Raw genomic sequence first — 16,303 nt, 5'->3', positions numbered from 1 at the left:
TCAGACAACCAAACGAAGTGGCAAGAGGCACGGTAGATTGCTAAATAAACTACTTGTGGCATGCCATGAAAGCGATTTATTTTCCAAACAATATGTGACCCAGGTCAATGATTATACATAAGATTTTGATAGAATCAGCCAAAAACAACACAAATGCATTGTAATTCAATAAACAGGAATCGGCTCAATCAGTCCTATATTGGTATTTGGTAGAGGCTGACTCACAAAGCGCCCTCTGAAGTGCTTAGCGTAAACCATATTTCGTGCAGCCTAAGGGGGGCACTAAGATTGCCCAATCACACTTGAACGGATGCTTCATGGTCCTTTGATGTTTTTGGCATTCAGTCAGTGGTTCATTTGGATCTAAATTATCAATTTAGACTCAGACAAAAATTGTTGTTCTTATGTCGAATGGAAACTCGAGGGAGTGACACAAACCGGTTTTCTTCCCAAAGCCTCACTTCAGCTCTTTGGCACATCCGAACCGTCAAACTTGTGCAGTTTCTGCTCGAGGTGAAAACAGCACATTTTTTCGGAGTCTAGTTATCAGGTTTCAAGGAAATAGGGACTGTTTGTTTCACAATGAGACATCTCGCGGCAAAAAAGGAAAGACAGCGTTAGTAAAACCTCTGCTAACGTTTGTTCTTGCGTCATTGTAAAGAAAGACAATAAACAAGCCTTGACAACAATTGATTTGTTGCGTTAACAATATTGTTTTCCAACTCTGCAAGCTCTATCCTGAACAATTTATCAAACAAGAAATCATAGTAAATTTGAATGAGACATTCAGGAACATCCAAAATCCAAACAGAACTGGAGTATTGATACCATCAAATAAATAATCACAGAAGAATGTTACTAGAGTTGTTTTCTTTCCAACAATATCACATTAGTAATGGCATGTTATGAAACCATTAGCTAGCATCAAAATACCACCCTGATTACTCTCACATCAAACTAAGGCAATCTGTTTGATTGATAATAACTCATTACCTAGAAATTAACTATTGCCTTTACTTTCCAAGCCCTCTGGTACCCTTCATTTAATTTTGATAATCATTTAATCTCATTACTCCTGTTGATGGTTCTATAGGGTGTTAGGTTGCAACAACAATGCAGTAAAGGTTGTTTATCAAGTTGTATGACAAAGAGTATGAGTTAAGAAGTTAAGAGTTAAGACTAGATTCCTTGAAAAAAATCAATTCAGTTTCTTGTGTGACGGCATTACTATTAACTGCTAAATCAGAACTCTCATCACTAGAGACACTGAAAATATTCAAGTGCTTCTGGTGATTTTAAAAAGGCAAAATATTAGAAAAAACAGGCCCAATAATTAAGGAAATGGAAAATATTTGATTCACAAATGTTATAAATTGCTGTTTTTTTTAATCAATAGCAAGCGTGAAATTTGAGACTCTGTACACCACTGAGTTTTTATGATTCATTTCAATTGAGCCAAGACAGTGTAAGTTTACAATACTTTATCTAATGAATTTATCAACTATTAACAACTTACTGAAGTTAAATGGCCACTTGTGTTGGAAAGAGGTTGTACTAGATGGATTATTTTCTTTGCACTTTTGGATTGCAGTATCATAAATTATCTAATTGGGTGTTGCAAACTTTACTAAAGCCAATGTTGCAACTTCTTAAAATGCATCCTCCTTCCAAAGGTCTAAATTTCAGATGCCACGAAGTATTAGCACTCTTTTATATATTATTTTGAAGACTAGTTAGAAAAAGAGCGGTTGTCATATTTTGCACTTTATCTGGCTAAGAAAAACGTACCCAAGATTTGAACTACAAGTTGAACTACTGTACATGAGCGGTCTTGTTCATTAACAAGTTAAGTTCAGGATTGCAACAAAAAAACGCACCTATCGAGGCAGGGCTGAATTTCCTAAGCAAAAACGAACGCAACAAATGACTTGTTGAAGTATTAAAGTGCAACATATATACCAAGATACATTATTATTGTTCTTTGGTACAAAATTTGACAGGAAAATGTCCAATTTTAGGATTATTAGACACCGAAATTGTTATTTTTTCGTAAGTCTGGTCAAAACCACCTGAATGTTTAAAAATGCCCCAAAATGACAAGATATTGAAAATACATGCTAAAAAAGTCTCTACTCAGCGCGCTTATTTTACAATATTGGATAAACACAAATCATTCAAAAGAAGTTAATCACTCTTGTTTGTATCTGTCTTCACATGGCTTTAAATCAAACAAAAAAAGGTCATTGTTCTTCCATACTAACGCTCTTTTTCCTTTTTTGGCCGCTAGAGTTTGTTTGACTCCTACCTCGCAGTCCCTACAGCTTTTTATACAATAGTGGGGGCCTTCCATGCTTGGAGTTTATAAGAGTTACAAAACAAAAAAGGATCAATGAAATCGCTATCTACTCATGTGGGATTCAACTAACCTATATCCACGGGGATTTTACCTCATACTTAAACTCAAATGCCGAGAAAATTAGTACCGAATCTAAAAATCCCAAAATTAAAAGATTTATCTTGTTGCGTGATATCAAACAAAATCAAAATACTATATTCCACCATGAACCCTCTAAGTATATAAATAAAGAAAAAATCATAGCCACTTAAAGTACACAAAGCTAAAATATCAATCTTTATTAATAAGGCCTAAATGAAACAGTTTTTATTCAGCTAGCCTCAACAAAGTTTTTTGGAAAATCCGAAAGCTATGCAAATAACTTTCGTAAGTATTTTTTTCAGAATTAGAGTAAATACATGACTACGTTTACTTTCAATTATCCCAAAACAAATTTCCAATAATTTTTAATCTTGAGAGGATTTTAACTAATCTTTTAAAGCATTCGACCTTTACTGAAGCCATAGAAGAAAAGGAAAAATCATATTATATTCCATTGATTTTGAAATTTGGTGTTTAATTTTCTGTGCATTTGGGTTTAAATCTAACGGGCCATTTTGGAGCCAAATCTAACGAAAACAGAAAACCTAAATTCCATAGAAATCAGGAGCAATCAAATTTTTCATATCCTAATTCTTACCAAAAGCTAAGCAAATACCTTTCGGAAATATTTTTTTTCAGAATAAGAGTGAATGCATAACTGAGTTTACTTTAATGATCCCAAAACAAATTTCCAACAATTTTCATCTTAAGAGGATTCTAGGCAGGGCAGTAGGAACCGTAATACCATTACATTTTAAAATGGTGTAATTGTAACGACCCCCTCCAAAAAAAATAATTACGCGTTACGTGTTCCTTTTTTCAAGCTCCGGAGTGCCATTTAATTTTTCCTTTCTCTTTTGGAAACTGAGGATACTTGAAGCTTTTAGGCAATCTTAACAGATTTTTTTTTTTTCATAAATCCTAAGGAAGAAACCCCAGGGCTAAAAATTGAGCTTGCTTTTAAGAACAGTAAATGTTGGTTGTTTTTTTATTCGTGTCATAATCTTCTTTTGGTCTGCGTATGTTGAACCAAATTTCTCAACCCTCCACATATCCATCCGACTTTATGCGTCATTATTAGTTGAGCCCAGGCAGGAACTCTAAAGATCTCTAGTGTCCTTGGCCCAGGAAAAAAATCTGTATTAGATGTGAAATATCTAAATAATATACACTCCAGGAGAAGTACTAATACTAATGCTCGGCAAGTATCTTAAAAGACGCTAAATATTTGGCAACTGCTTAAAATATCTATTCAAATTCTTTTGGAGGTTTAATTTTTGATACGTTTTCGAAGACAGTTTCAATAACAGTAAAAAATGAAATCACAGTCAGCAAACCAGTATCCCTATAAAAAAAAGTCACCCTCAATATGTATTTTTTAACTTTTAAATTTACCTTTCGCATTCAAATTTTAAATTTTAAAAAGACACGAAGCATGTTTTCCCTTTTAAGATTGATATGGTTGAAGTGGTTCAAATTTGGAAAAGAAATTATTTTCCTATAATGCATTTCCATTGGCTTCACCAAACAAGCATGGCAAAGAATGTGAGTAATTCAGTCCTAACTTACATGCATATATACAGCACATTGATTAATCCTACTTTTCAATATTGGATGTTTTTTAATTTCCCTCACATTTTGAGAGCTGTGAAACAAACCGTTCTCAAAACAAATTTGCATGCATTCAGTTTATCTTGCAATTTTGGACTTGGATCGGATCTGAACCCAATCCAAATCCGAACGAAATGTTCAATCCGACCGAATCCGATAAAATATTGATCAGTCCGATCTGAATCCGAAGAGTTGGATCCAATGCACAGCTCTAGTAGTTACATAGAGTTCAGTGGAGTCAAGAACCTTGATTGGAGTGGTTGATGACAAACACAGCTGATCCTGCTTTCATCTCAGGTTCGACGAAAAGAGGCTTCTGTAGCCATATGTTTCTTATTTGGCCTGTTAATACTGCCCTGCGAGATTTCCATCCATTCTATCGCGTCATCTCAAAGGTAAGACCAGCCCTTATAAAAACATTGAGTTATCTTGGACTATTAAGTTGTTTGGCATCCAGATGATTCATAAACTGGGGAGTCGTTGAACACTTATGTGAGTGAGCAATGGCGTTTTAACGCCCCAATTTTGGGCCGATTTTTGCCAGTAGTATCTGGCAAGCCTGCTGTGCTCATCTGTTATGTTTCGTGGATAGAATTGACTTTTTGTGTGGCGATTTTCCGCCATCCAGCCGCAAAGCTGTCCTTGATTCCACACACAAGTGTCCTATCATCTTATTTGTACCGATTGGAACAGACCTGGAAGAGGCCTACTCTTCATAATGACCTCGTCCCCTCCGGATATTCATAGCCGTCATAGTCTGACTGGTTTCTGTAAGTTGGATTTTCATTAGGTCACATTGGATTGACTGGAAATGTCAAAGACTGACTAATGAACAGATTGTGGGGTTCAAAACCCAGCACGATGGGCTATTTGACAAACGTGAGATGTCGATTAAAAGCTCCAATTTATCTTTCTCTATGTTAAAGTTTGAATTGTGGCTTTTAAGAAACGCGCTTCTTGGCAAAATACTTGAGGAGAACATTACATACATGGATCAATGGTCTCATATCATTTAATTTCAAAACACTCTTCTTACTGAAATACTAATACTCGAGACCGAAATACATACATACATACATACATACATACATTTTTCCCTTATTATTTAGGACTTCTTTTGATACTCAATTGCTAGGGACAACCAGTCGTCCATTTGATAATAGCGATGTTTCTAATGATGCTAATTTATTGCTATGCAAAAAAGTGTGCTGACTTTAGTTGGATAAAGTCATTTTCTTACTCTTAGGCTGAAAAAAGCATGAAACGGAATGTAAAATGAAAATCAAAATGAGAAGAAATGAATCATGTAAATGTTTGGAAACGTGCTGTTACGTCATCGGCGTTTTCCCTTACTCTACCAATGCACAATAATGATTGTGATTTTCTGCTTTCAGATCGAACCCCCGTGTGTAAATGCATCATCTCGTGGCTGGGTCTCGCCCATTTGGGCATGCAAATACCTATGCTGGGTGGGCTTCAAAAGTATTTCATCTGTCGTTTCCCAGGTACTCGTGCAATGCCCATCTTTGATCTATATGTTTGTCAAGATTAAAATTGTTCAAGAAGATTTCATTAGTAAAAGGAAATACGGTACTGTAGGTATTTTCTCGAACAGTCTGATGAAGGTCCCGGGCATGTACCTCGATAGGGCAAAACATGGACGTGCATTCATTATTCATTAAGGAGAGTTGCTTCTGATAATAAAAGGCTTCTGTCATGCTTACAGATGTGGTCAACAAAGGCGAATGGTGGCGTTTAGCGAGCTCCAAATTGGTGTGCTTGGATACCAAAGATGCGGTTTTGGCCCTTATTCTGTGTTATAAATTTCGATTGTTTGAGCGTCGTTGGGGATCTCGGCGATTTGCTTCCCGTATTTTTTTGGCATTCATTTTGTCCACCATTTTGGAGGCTCTCGCTGTTTGGGCCGGAGAAACTTATTGGAGTGACCAGATAGATCACAGATCGTCATGGCTCTGGGATAGCAATGGACTGACGTCCTTAGGACCGTTAGTGAAAGATTCACAGCACAGTGCTTGTGTCAGTCCATAATCTACTTCTACCTGTTTATTTTCCAGCTTGGGCATGATTTTCTCTCTTCTTGTTCCATTCGTATTGGATTACCCCAAATATCCTGGCGGTGGAGGATTTAGGTTTGCGTCGATCTCACCCGAGTTGTTCACTTATGTTGCTGTCATTAATCTGATCACAACGAATACCAATGTTTTGGCTTGCATTTCTGGAATGGTAATCGAGAGTTAATGCTTGATCTTTCAAAATAATGCATCATTTCAAATCGCTCTCTCTCTCAACGCTCATTTTCAGATGGCGGGTTTAATCATTCGATGGAATGTTTTATGGGTCAAAACTTGGTGTAATATTCCAAGCTTTTTAAGTTCTCTCAGTTACAAGTAGGTACTCGTGTAGTCCTGTGTGTGAAGTGCAAATTGAGTGGTCCAGTTTTATATGCCCTCTTACAGAGTTTTGGGTCAATGGATTGAGTCCGGTCCTCCGCCTCAAGGCATGATTGGGGCAACTTTAGAAATTCAACGAACTCAAGAGATGGAAGCCATGGAGCAACATATGATTCAACAACAGGTGAGGCAATATTTTTTATATTCAAGAGTTTTATTCGATTCGAGTATTAAGAGAATAGGCAAGTCAATGTCTATAGTAAGGTCGGGATCAAATCCATCGTTTTTGGCCGTATTTCTTCATGACATCATTTTCGAATCCCGTGCAAACCACGGCCAAGAGGAGGAGAATGATTCCGATGATGCATGTCACGTACATGGGAGTGTGCTCCAAAGTCACTTGAAGCACAAAGTTCAAGATCACCTCGAAACTGCGGAACACGTTGGCCTTACTCGGACTGACAAATCTGCAATAGAGAATAGAGAACATAATATGAGGAATGAGTTGTTCAAAAATAATGGACTTGTAGTCTTCAGCACTACTTACTTAACAGCCACTGTGTACGAGATATTGCCCCACAAGCCAAGAATGATGATGAGAATCACAAACATCCATTCAGCGAATTTCAGTTGGAACAGACCCGCGGCTTGGTCCATTATAGTAATGCCTAGGGAGAAAGTATTGATTTCTAATGATCCTGATAGAAATGTCAAGTCTGATGCGAGCTTACCACCAACTCCGACCACAAAGGCACCCACGCCAAACCAGAACATGAGAATGGCCGGATGGAACACCTTCAATTGGCGGGTCATGATGCTAACCACAGCAGAGAGGCAGGGCACGGCAATGCAGCAAAGGTATCCCGCAAGGGTATAGTTCGTATTATCGACATGGACGGAATCTTCAGGATTAGTTTGGTTGTGTTGACAATCGGGATGGTGATGGTGGTGGTGATGATGATTTTTCAAATCGCTGTAAGAGATCCCAGGTCCGGCGGGTGTGAATGCACTGGTGGCCATCATCATGTTTCCAATTGTGAAATTGTCTTGGTGAGGATCGCATTTGATAGGGGCCTCGTCGTTGGTGAAAAAGATTGGCGGGCGGGTGATGAGGATCACCCCAGTGATCATGAGAATAGATATCAATCCTCTGTAGCAACCCATGCGTTCTTTGAGCATGAACACAGCAAAGATGAAGGTGAACACGGGAGTACAGAAGAAAATCGAAGAGGCGTTGCCCAAGGGCACATTCTTGATCGCAACGAAGATGCACAATAACAAGAGTCCTCCTAGGATGCCCTGAGTCACTAATCGAATCATAAGTCGCAGGTTGTAGGTCGGAAAGATACTTTTCTTCTTATAGATCAAGAATCCCGATATAAACAGAAGTTGAGCGATGGAGCGGTAGAAGAGCAGGTGCCAGAAGTTAAGTTCGGGAGCAATCACCTTTTGGATCACATTGGCGAAAGTGAAGATCAACCCAGCCCATACCACAATCAAAATCCCCAAAGTGGCCTCTCGACTGGTGCGATTCTTCTGGCACACGAAGAGCGAAGTACTCCAATGCTCAGGTGTGATGTCCAAGTTTTCGTATTCAGAACTTAACACCGCAGTGGGCTCATCTTCAATGGTGATGACTTCGTCCTCTTGATCACATTGATTTGCGTCAGGCTCAGGACGTTGATCATGATAGCTAACACGGTCTTCAGAGAGCAGAGGTTGATTTTCAATGCGCCTTGGGTTCATCTTGACTTGAGTTTGATTACTGTAAATTGTATTGGATTGATGTATTCAAGGTTCACTCCAAAGAAGAGTAGTGACTTGGTTACCTGAATACAAGACTAGTTCCGTGTCACCAGGATATGTTGTTGTAAAGAGGAGATAGAACTTGGTCTATTTCTTCAAACCGGATAGGGTTGAGATCATTGATGGTCTTGATTCTTTTGGGTCAAACACATTGGTATTGGTAAAGAGCTTTCTTGAGACTTCTCGCGAGGTCCCTTGAAGGGAAGAGGCAGATCGGAACTGACGAACTGAGCAATCCTATGTTGATCTCGGACACACTTTCGAGCTGGCTCAATCCATGGGCTGCCCCTTCAATTGCCGATGACATTTGCGCACCCCTTCCTTTTTGAGCGCGCTGATCTCATCTTGGGTTGTTTACCCTCAAGCTATCTGGGGTCGGATCAAGTCACCGAACGAGTGCAGGGAGGGAGAGAGAGGGTGAGGCACCGAGCGAGCGAGGGCGGGTTAGAGGGAGGTGAAGGAATTGTTGTGCGCGACGAGTCCATCAACATCATATTGGATTACTCCCTTTCACCCCAACTTTTCAGATAACAAGGGCAGCTGGGCTAGCTGAGCTAGGAAAGTTTACACACCTATTAGATTCTTTCGACTCTCTGCATGCACATGGGTTTGCAAAACGTTTCTTGAATGGGATTACTTTGTATTCAGGTTGAAATAAACATGCTTCTTCATGATATTTAGGTTGAACCAGTAGCCAAGGCGGAAGCGTAGTTTGGGATTCAAAAACTAGGTCTTCAAAAACTGAACAATGTTTTGTTGTTCACCATCCCGACAGTTGCTGACCTCTAGGGTGACCCAGGAGAGAGAAAGTGCGCACTAGCTGCTTGGCTTAGGATACCAAATTATTGGAAACGTTCTATTTTTGGACTCATTTTCTCCTGGCATGATCAAGTTTCGTTGGGCGTCATTTGCTCACATGTTCTCCGTCAAATCATGTCAAGATTACTCTTGAAGGCTGTTCTCTCTACGCCTTGCCAGTCAGCTAATTATTAGAGATGCAGCTGGTCTGTATGCACGACTGATTGGGATTTTGGACCCTTTTTGCCTCATAGTGCATTTCGGGCTTTGATTTAGCCTGTTTTGATCAAATGTGGGTTAGCTTATTTAAATACTTATCCCATATCTTGTCCCATTTCGTGCTCTACGGCTCAGATGAGTTGGATATCGAGAGAACACCATATTTGAAGGAGAGGAAGATTTTAGCAAAAGTTGTGGTCAAATACATGGGTGAGCATTTTTTACCGACTTCCTTACCGCTACTGGGAATGGAATTCGCAGCAGTGTAAGACGAAAAACTTATTCAGTTTACTTAACTTTATGTTTAAATAATATAAGATCGACTAGCGAATTAGAGTTTGCGAATTTGGCCAACCCTTCAATTTAGGGTTGATGAGGAATTTTAGTCAAAAACTTGTCCAAGTCTGACTTTTTTCCTGCTACAGGATCAACACCTACGTAAATATTTCTTAAGAATATTTGTGGGGAGCAAATGCCACACGTCGGGGATTACTTGGCCGTCCGAGGTCGAGTGAGTGGATGGAGAGAGTACCTAGAAAAACACAGGCTACAACAGGCTCAAAAAGGCAGCTGATTTGGAAATTGTGTTCCTATAACTTTCAAAATCTAAGAGTCTCCCTAGTAAATCTGGTCAACCTGAAGAAACCGATAGCATATAGCTTGACGTTATTAATGCATATGTGAAGTTTTCCATCAATATCAGGTTCAAGTGGTCTTGGAGATCAGGCTCAATGCACAAGGAAAGGAGAGCGAGACATAGCTAGGTGCCCGTGCAAGGAGATTCTAACCATAACTGCAGTTCTACGCCATGCAGCTTTGCGCTTTGTTGGGACATCTCCTCCTTAGATCACCCTGGTGTCAAACGTCAGAACCTGATCTCGACGTCTGCCATTGAACAAATACATTTCAATCTTTATATGATATTTAGTCTAGCAACGAATTTGAGTTGGCAGACCGAGCTAGTCCTTGAATGTAGGGTTGATCTGAAATGCTATCTAACCATGCGTCCAAGTCTGACTTGAAAGATGCAACCCGATCAACAAGGCCTACGTATTCCCTACGAAAATTAGAGGAAAGCAAATTAAACAATGAAGGAGCCCGAGAAAGAAGAGAAGTGGACTTCATTGGTCGAACTAGCAAGGATTCGCAAGAGCTTGAAGGGGTTGGCAAAACGCACGTGAAGTCTCTAGGGTCACTAGAATTGACCCTAAAACTTAGGTTGGGACAAAGCTCATGGGTGGTTTTGAAAACGTACGTACTTGGTTGAATGGCTGTTTATTCGCATGCATTCATTCGCATTCAAAACGATAAAAGTTCATCACGGGCTGCACTGATATGAGTCAAAGAGTTAGTTTCTTATTCCAATCACCTACATGAGATTGAAAAATTCTTTCGAGTATGTCAATGTGACAGAGTTTTGTTTGTCATGCCAACTTAACCAAGCTCACGTTCCCATGTCAAGTGCATTGGCCTGCAAATTGATGCCTATAATGAACATTTAAAATAACTTCCGACACTCAATATACAATTTGGGGCATTGAAATACTCTCGTCGAATGTATATTGTAATCAGTTTAGCGCCAGCATAAGCATTGCGACGCAGTTCATTGAAGTACGTTGTAGCTGCAATTGATTGTCTGTTGACCCTTACTATGAACGATGACCACGCCACAGCTTGCTTCCCATTCATGGTACCTTGATGGTGGTACCATTGTCCTTACACGCCTCCATCACGCAGTGACCGTGTGCCTCTTGAAACCCTACCAATCTCAACCACCTGTCGGTACTCCGCTTGCATACAGGTGCTCTGCCCCCTTCGGTTCTCCCCCCTTCCCGTGATTGTTTCATTCCTCGGTCTATGAGTTGATGATTTCGCGAAACTCCACTATTCACGAAGAAAAGTTGTGTGCCCAAAATAGAACGAACAAGCTTCGCCTTAAGCCGTCTGTGATCGGCGCTTCGGTGACAGCAGGTGACAGCCGCTGAGACGCTTAACCATCTTAATTGCTGACATTGGATTTCAATAATCGTCGACAACTAGGACGAATCCCAAGAAATAGGTTCGCTTTCGACATTTGGTGAAAAGGGAGGTCGACCACCAATCAATGTCAGTGTCATAAAACTGACGCTCATTGTTATGAAGATTGAAAATTGTAATAGGAATAACGATACGGTCAATCCTTAGGAATGTGGTGATCCAAATTCTCAATGAAAAGGGCTGGTTGTCTTCTTTTTCGAAGAAATCGCCCTTCCGTCCTGTCTGCTTTCATTAGACTCAATGGGGCACGTGTTGAGACACTGATCGAATCTAGCTAGTAGCTCCAAAGGGACTGGGAGCAAGAACTTGAGCGATGAAACGAAGGTGGTGGATTTGTAGGGTTTAACCAAGATCACGGTCGCCATGCACTCCGTATAGCGTTACATCTGATTAACAAGGAGTAGACAGGAGACTTTAGTCTAAGGAATAATATGACTGAGTGTGAAGTGAGAATAATATGACTGAGTGTGAAGTGAGAAGGTCCTAGACTGCTGTTTCTTCAGGAGGAACACTGCTTTATGTTCAGAAAAATGGTTCGCTTTTTTTGATGTCTGTCGTCATTTGATGCTAAATATAAGTCTTTTGGATCATGGCTGGACTTTCTCATGACAGATGCAAGACTGAAGGTGCCTTCCTGATATGGCTCGTGCCATCATAAGATATTGTGGGAAATTATCAAAATACGTTTGGTTTACCGTAATTAATTATTTTTCAAAATATCTTAGAAGAATGACGAAGTCGTTCAGCCATTTCCTTTATTAATGTTCAATCAGTTGTCAATAAACCCCCTGAGGGAATACAAATTGATCGGGGTTGGATGTCATCTTTACATTCGTTGCGTATTTGGACGTGATTGTTAACCATTTTTGGTCAATTAAATACGTTAGTTATCGTCGAGTTCATTACTCTGTGACAGTGCTGTTCTTGTCCCTTGATACCATTACGTTGGCTAAGAAATGGCTGGATTAGTTCGTTTCCTTCAATGAGCTTTGTTATCGTTATTCTGTTGTGTAATCATTGAAGCCATACAGAGCTGGAAACTATGGAGTTTAATAACCATGATTTTGTCAGGGTGTTTGACAGAAACCACCCGATTCAATGCTCTGGCTTTGATTCTGTATATCTGTAATAAAAAACTCTCATTAAAATTTGGATTCAGAGGTATCCGGGTCAATTTTGTTATCTTGTTTCTTCTAATACCATTGAAACTAGATTTTTACTTAATGCTCCGAGATTTTGGAGGTGTTACATGGCGCATTATATAAATGATTTTTTTTCGGTCGAGATGGGGCTAAATGGACTTAGAAAAAGTGGACAAAACAACAACAACAACAATTTACTTCATTGCTGACTGAAATCAACTCCTGATTGTGACGTAGGCTCACCTGCTACCTTTCTTTGGAGATACCGGGTTCAACTCATTCGAAAATAAGCTAGATGACGTAAATGACGAAATGTCGGGCTTCTTCATAGGGTCAAGGACTTGGCGGTCATAGTATAGTGTATTTCTGTACAAGAAATGTTTAACGAGTTAGGTAGATTGGATTGTTAAAAGTATTATTGGATTTAATTTGGGAAGAATACTCCCCAATAAACATATTTTCATATGTTGTCACTCTTCTGCAAAATTTTGAATGTTTAAAGCACCTTCCTCGCACGACTACAACTCATCGAATGGATGTTGTCGTAGTCGTGGGGGGTTATCTACGTTTTCCGATGCCGAAATGTATCGTTATCGTGTTGAGTAATCGTGATATCTTGTTTTAGACTCGGGCAGCTGGGATGCGCAACATGCAACCCCATCAAATCCCGAGGGCTCAAGTTGGACAAGGCTTTGCTGAGCGATTGGTCAATGACATGGGACATGGACGGCAGTGGCAACCCAATACAGGTACAATAAAGTCAATCAATGATGAAACTGTAACCTGTGCCTTCTTCAGGTGATTACCATTCAGATGCATTATTATCAATCGCCGATTTCAGTTCCGCCATCTGAAGAAAACATCCGCCTCCTCATGGATATGGGATTTACCCGAGATCGAGTGGAAAACGCCCTGAGACAAGTGAACAATGACGTTCAATCGGCAACCACGTTACTCGTTCAAGGGATGTGATTCATGTCTGCCACGTATTATCGTTCACAATTTTTAGAAACAAATATATAAACTCTTCCTAGAACACGTGAAAAATAACTACCTGGAGATAGGTGCGTGCGATAACGACTTCTATATACGAGGCTACGATAGATACAGTTGAAAGTTAAAACTTTAAATAAGCTCTACGTGAGCACTAGTCAAGGGAGGAACCAAATGTATAACCAAAGATAATAACAAAAAACGCCACAAAAAGGCAAATTGAGCAAGTATCACTTCACCCAAAGTTTTTCAATACTAATATGTCATGTAATACACGAGTAGCGATACAATGGAATCAAATGTCAAATACGGCTCTTTATTATCCTACATGTCATTGTAGGGTGCAACATATAGGAAGCCTACAGTATGAACAACATATTCCTCTCAAAGATCAAGTGTTTAATGAAAAGTCGTGTCCATTAGTTTCTGATTTGAACAACACTTGAGTTGGAATGAGAATTCGTGTAAACATCTCAAAAGCGAGAGTGGAAAGACGACCTATCAAACCAGGAGGACCAAATTGCTTGAATGCCTTTGAAACGTTCATGGTCGTTGGATCTGTTCTTCTTGGCCATAAAACTGGCAGCCAGGATCCTATTTCAACTTTGCAAAGACTCGACATCATCTTTCGAGGTACATTGGCTTCACCTTCTTCTTGCATATCCACCGTTGGTGATTTCAGTTGTGTCGGCGAGAGTACTTACAAGTATTCTACTTGCCCAACCTTCCACATCCTCGTCTAAGTCTTATTACACCATACGTACGTACGTGGTTCACTCAGACAACTCGGAGAGTCAACTGTGTCAACCTTCAGGCTGGTTGAAAGGGACGGGGGCATACTTGCTGTTGCCGCTACTGGATGGTTGTGCTTGTCATGTGCTTGCTTGCGAGCCTTGCAAGCCTTGAAACGACCAGTAGTTATTGAAGATGGCCTTTAGGCCAGACCATACTCTGCTAACTGCCACTACGATAGGGTAGAGCAACGAGGAAAGGCACCCGGCGGAAACTTTTGTTCGCGGGGAAAAGTTTGATTATGAGCAAATTCCTGAAAATTGACTTCCAAGCCAGAAAAATCGTCCTGGGACTCTCTTAGCCAGAGATAGGTACTAACCCAGCCCTTATATGGGCGTGTGTGTCTCAAATCTTTCAACTGCCTAGAAAAAAAAGCCTTTTCGATGTCAGAGAGGTAAAGTCCGTGTTAAGAACCGATTGTTGCCGTACATTCAACCATTCATCCATTTTACTGGCGGTAGTGCCAACCCCCTGAAAAGCGGCCATCCCATGGTTGAAGGTTATGGGTTGGAATCGCCTTCTTGTGATCGGCCAAATCCCGCACTCATTCAACCGTAAGGCCATAGTTTTTTCACCAGGGGGATGAAAAGAGGAAAGGCGCCCTCCGGAACCGGTTTGCCCAATCCAGCTTGGCTGGATTTAAGGGCCTTTCGTTCGGCGATGGCTCCGGGTATTTACGTTGGTACGTACATAGGCACAGTGCCAGGTCGAGGCTTGGAACTGGAAAGGCCGTAAATCCCTACTACAGTATGAACCGACTTCAAACGATCCTGTCTCATGAAAAGGAAAACCAAGAGAGACCAAAGAAATGAAAAGGACCCCAACCCAAAGCCTAGCCATGGAGCCATTGGGGGAGAAGGAGGGAGGGATCCGAGATAAATCCAGTGTCTTTATTTCTTTTTTTTCTCTTTCATGGTGCCTCTTCAGATGTTTGTAAACGCCAAGGACAAGTTCGAAATCGCTCCCTCCTTAAGCTGTACAAGTTAGCTAATGCACAATAGAAGTACAGGGCATTGAGAAAATAGGAAAATAGGCCACCGAATGCGTATCAATTTTTAACCCCGACGAGTGACCAAATTTCACGTCTTGAGCCATAATGGTAATAGTAGAAGTGTTATCTCTACTAAGGCAGCCAGAAGCAAAAAGTGTATTTCAAAGGTGTAATTTTCAAAAATGATGACTGAAATAGCAGCTCTGCGCCAACAACCCCTTCAATCTAGATCTGCGCCCGTACGAGTACTGAGTATTGGCACTGTTGAACCGTTGAGTAAATTTCAGTCCCAGGGAGTTACTTTAGCTGACTTCAAAGAACAAACATTAGGATCCTTTTCTCCTTTCATCGGTCTCATGGGATCGAAACGTTGAACGAAAATCCAAAGAAGGAAAGAAATGCTTCAAAAAAAAAAGGGGGTCCTTTGGCCCTCGAATGAGCGGATTGTGGGTGGGTTGGTTGGTTTGGCCCACTATGTATTGGCCGCTCCTTTCAGGTAGGGAGAAGTCCTCGTTCGCCTGAGTCTAACTCTACATACAGTATTCACTCACAAAAGGAAAGAATCAGTGGGTACGACGCCGTTATTGTGAATTTATGGAGTAGCTATGATTGCGAGATGGTGAATTTCGTTTGATCGTGAGAAGGCAAATTGACCAGGAACCGGAAAATTGAGAATACGAGAACGGGCTTGCGGCCAAGAGATGATTGGGATGATGTTTGAAATTCAGAGAGAGCAACAGCCATCCAGTCATTCATTCATCCATCCCATCCATCTATCCATTCCGTCTAGATGAGGATCATTTTTTTCTGTGTGGATGAGGGGATTTCATATTGATGCCTTTTCCAAATTCAGTTGAAGGGGGCAAATTGGCGATGATTTCGAAAAACTCCGTCCGTGGATGGAGGAAACAATCGCAAGGGTTGATGGACCATTTGCGTCGTCATTTGTCGCATTTGAACAGACACACAAACCCGAGAGAATCTCATAAGGCTCGTCCTCACCAAATGCATACACTTTTGCATCTATAGAGACGAAGAAAAATGTCCTTCATTTCGTCTTTGAGCC

At 40.5% G+C, this 16,303-nt stretch overlaps 2 protein-coding genes across 3 annotated transcripts; one reads left to right on the top strand and one right to left on the bottom strand.

The window, feature by feature from the left end:
• The first annotated feature begins 4,447 nt into the window (after positions 1 to 4,447).
• LOC131893321 (ubiquitin-associated domain-containing protein 2-like) lies at positions 4,448 to 13,497 on the top strand. Its single transcript, XM_059243321.1, has 8 exons — positions 4,448 to 4,818; positions 5,443 to 5,553; positions 5,775 to 6,054; positions 6,124 to 6,292; positions 6,371 to 6,456; positions 6,526 to 6,643; positions 13,087 to 13,210; positions 13,303 to 13,497. The coding sequence occupies exons 1-8, from the start codon at positions 4,767 to 4,769 to the stop codon at positions 13,431 to 13,433; spliced, it is 1,071 nt and encodes a 356-aa protein (XP_059099304.1). The 5' UTR covers positions 4,448 to 4,766; the 3' UTR covers positions 13,434 to 13,497.
• On the bottom strand, positions 6,655 to 9,208 carry LOC131893320 (solute carrier family 35 member G1-like). Of its 2 annotated transcripts, XM_059243320.1 has the most exons (4): positions 8,289 to 9,208; positions 7,191 to 8,224; positions 7,007 to 7,127; positions 6,655 to 6,926 (listed from the first exon to the last, which is right to left on the bottom strand). In XM_059243320.1, exons 2-4 carry the CDS (start codon positions 8,203 to 8,205, stop codon positions 6,731 to 6,733), a joined length of 1,332 nt encoding a protein of 443 aa, XP_059099303.1. In that variant the 5' UTR covers positions 8,206 to 8,224; positions 8,289 to 9,208; the 3' UTR covers positions 6,655 to 6,730. The 2 variants fall into 2 exon arrangements, with proteins under 2 accessions (XP_059099303.1, XP_059099302.1); XM_059243319.1 differs by having other exon boundaries at positions 7,191 to 9,207.
• Positions 13,498 to 16,303: the final 2,806 nt, after the last annotated feature.

Source organism: Tigriopus californicus, chromosome 2, assembly GCF_007210705.1.
Source record: "Tigriopus californicus strain San Diego chromosome 2, Tcal_SD_v2.1, whole genome shotgun sequence".
NCBI lineage: Eukaryota > Metazoa > Arthropoda > Copepoda > Harpacticoida > Harpacticidae > Tigriopus > Tigriopus californicus.
Note: the sequence above shows the minus strand (reverse complement) of the source record. Positions and strands in the feature narration are given on the sequence as shown.

Bases quoted from the DNA above. Each gene is read 5' to 3' on its own strand.
- LOC131893321 (XM_059243321.1), top strand. From the start codon at position 4,767: ATGACCTCGTCCCCTCCGGATATTCATAGCCGTCATAGTCTGACTGGT. The intron at 5,554-5,774 runs GTACTCGTGCAA...TCATGCTTACAG, and splicing joins TTTCATCTGTCGTTTCCCAG to ATGTGGTCAACAAAGGCGAA. The intron at 6,457-6,525 runs GTAGGTACTCGT...GCCCTCTTACAG, and splicing joins TTAAGTTCTCTCAGTTACAA to AGTTTTGGGTCAATGGATTG.
- LOC131893320 (XM_059243320.1), bottom strand. From the start codon at position 8,205: ATGAACCCAAGGCGCATTGAAAATCAACCTCTGCTCTCTGAAGACCGT. The intron at 7,128-7,190 runs GTAAGCTCGCAT...CTTTCTCCCTAG, and splicing joins CTTTGTGGTCGGAGTTGGTG to GCATTACTATAATGGACCAA. The intron at 6,927-7,006 runs GTAAGTAGTGCT...TCTCTATTGCAG, and splicing joins TCGTACACAGTGGCTGTTAA to ATTTGTCAGTCCGAGTAAGG.